The sequence below is a fragment of the Fopius arisanus genome, unplaced genomic scaffold (assembly GCF_000806365.1).
Source record: "Fopius arisanus strain USDA-PBARC FA_bdor unplaced genomic scaffold, ASM80636v1 scaffold00079, whole genome shotgun sequence".
NCBI lineage: Eukaryota > Metazoa > Arthropoda > Insecta > Hymenoptera > Braconidae > Fopius > Fopius arisanus.
The window spans coordinates 69155-71673 of NW_011887818.1; the positions used below are offsets into that span (position 1 = coordinate 69155).

Below are 2519 nucleotides of genomic sequence, written 5' to 3' on the forward strand. Positions count from 1 at the left end.
ACTTGTTCAAATTACATATTCTATATATTTGAGTACAATACTATTTACTTGCAATTAAAATTTCTTTTCTCTGTGTACTATATAGTGAATAAACTCCAATCAGTAAATACAGAATACTTTACATAGATGAATGTATGGATGATCCATCTTTCATAAAATTTCGAACAAATTTATTTCATCTCCTCAACAGGAGAGGGAAACATACCCGCGAAAAATAGTGGAATATTCTGCGCAAAAGACATCTTTTATCTGTAATCATATTCTGCGTGTACATATGATAAATTTGTTTTGAATAATTTGATAGGCTTTTTTTCGAACCACGAAGAACAAAAAAATAGTTAATAACCGAAAATGATTGTGTATTCAGCGAACGATATAATTACATACCCATGACGCGTAAGGCAATGGAGAGGATTGGAAATATAGCACGTCATGCTAACATGAACCACCTGTACAACGGTGGATCTCTAGCCCGAGGAAATGACTTTGAATTTTCGGATATTATTTCGTTCCCTATCCACTATACACTGCTATTTGACATGGTACATACAGCATAATACTCCACAATGAAGCCGTCAGTTGGGCAAGCCCTTCAAAACCCGTTATAATTATTGAAAAAATACTTCTTCTCATTGATAATTGGACGTCTCCCTGTCAAATTATCATGTCATAGTTCGGCCCATTGTATTTTATGAGATGTTCGTACATTTCTCACAGATACACTGCGAGAACAAATTGTCTCTGCCAAGAAGACAAATCACATACATTCCATCGAAATGCTAATTATAACCTGTCAATTATAAAATCTAGAAAAAGAAATCAGGAATCTGTCTTTTTATTTTTATATTTTATTTATTTCACTAAGAAACTATTTTTGAAAAGTATAAATTTTAGTTTTAATACATTTTTAAAATACTGATCACCAGTAAACTGAAAAAATGTTTAAAAATATATTTGATTTTTGGAAAGTAAGAAAATAATTGAAAATATTCATGATATTCAGCGCGATTCTACACTAGTAAAAAATTTTGGAAGTTTCAACTTTTTTTAAAGGCGGAGTGTAAACCACGCCTCTACGCCCCCACCACCGAAATTTTTAATCAAAACTACGAAATATGCATACATCGAGTAGAAATTGCAATTACGGTTATACTTCCGAAAAGCAAAAAAAAAAAAATACTTGTCACAGGGATCGAAGAAATTTTTAAAAAGTAAAAATTTTGAGAAGTTTATAATAGAATATACTTTTCAGAAATGTTTTTATAACTTTTGAGTCAGATGAAAGACTTCTTACCAGCACCCTAAACTTACTTCCCACAAGTATTTTCTCGACTTTTCCAAACTAAACCGACCAAAAGTTCAATCCAAAACATTTCAAAAGTAATCTGTTTTTAAAGTCATACACGAAGAAAAATATTCAAGAAAAATTACGTAACATTTCAGTAATCTGCAAGCGAGAATGCTTTTAGATGATTTTCCGTAGAACTATAGGAGAAAGATGTCATCAAAAAAGTGCGAAGAAATTACGTAATTTTTCTGGACAGTAAAAACACTAAAATCTGACAGGAATTCCACGGATCATTATGTTCAAGAATTTTTACGTAACATTTCGTCAATTTTACGTATTTTTTTCGGATAATTTACATTGGGGATTTCTCTCAGATTAGATCAAGTTTAAGAGACTATTGTGACGGGAGAGGAAATTTTTCTCGGAGTATTATAAATTGATGAGTACACGGTTAACGCATGGCCTTAAGGCAAATACTGTAATGGCATATAACTAGGTTCATATGGTTGTTGCTCCAGGACGATCTTCACGTCTCAACAGCTGGAGGAGCTGGAAGCGGCATTCAAAGAAGCTCATTATCCCGATGTTTATGCCCGTGAGATGCTCAGCCTGAGAACGGATTTGCCAGAGGACAGAATACAGGTAAAGGAAAATTTTAATCAATAAACAACGCGATGAGTCAATGATACTCTAACCCAGCACTCAACAAACTGTGATGACAACACATTGAGAACACCATTAATTTTCTTCGAGCGATTCGATAATTAATAATTTCATTCTGAAGAATGAGGACGAGAAAAACCACGGGGATGGAGAAAGATGGGAGATGATTAAAAAAAAGACAGGGGTGTATGGAATCCCCTATGTTCGTCGAGTCGTTTTCGCTTGGCGACACCGAAACAAGGTTCTCTTTCCCCCTTCTATCACCAACTTTCTCAACGCCCACACGCTCTTAATTTCACTTTACCCTCTGTACGTGTGCATAATACATGTTTACAAACGACTATGTACACGAACAAAAAATATCCTTAAATCTAGTATACAGCGAGCAAAATATTCAATACAAATTACAGATCCATAATTCCAAAACGAAAAGTTTCACAGAATTTTCTCTAAACATTCTGCCATTTTTATTTGGTTTTCCACTGGAGAAATTATGAGTTACGTGATTTTCGTGGATATTTCTGTCTACGTATACTATACACTGAAACAAAAACGTACATTTTGATAC

At 33.7% G+C, this 2519-nt stretch overlaps 1 protein-coding gene across 1 annotated transcript in view; it reads left to right on the top strand.

The window, feature by feature from the left end:
* LOC105270178 (visual system homeobox 1-like) overlaps positions 1–2519 on the top strand; it is a 73112-nt gene that overhangs the window by 45190 nt on the left and 25403 nt on the right. The window contains exon 2 of the mRNA XM_011310941.1: positions 1785–1930. Coding sequence (XP_011309243.1) covers positions 1785–1930 — 146 coding nt within the window. The remainder of the gene's footprint in view (positions 1–1784; positions 1931–2519) is intronic.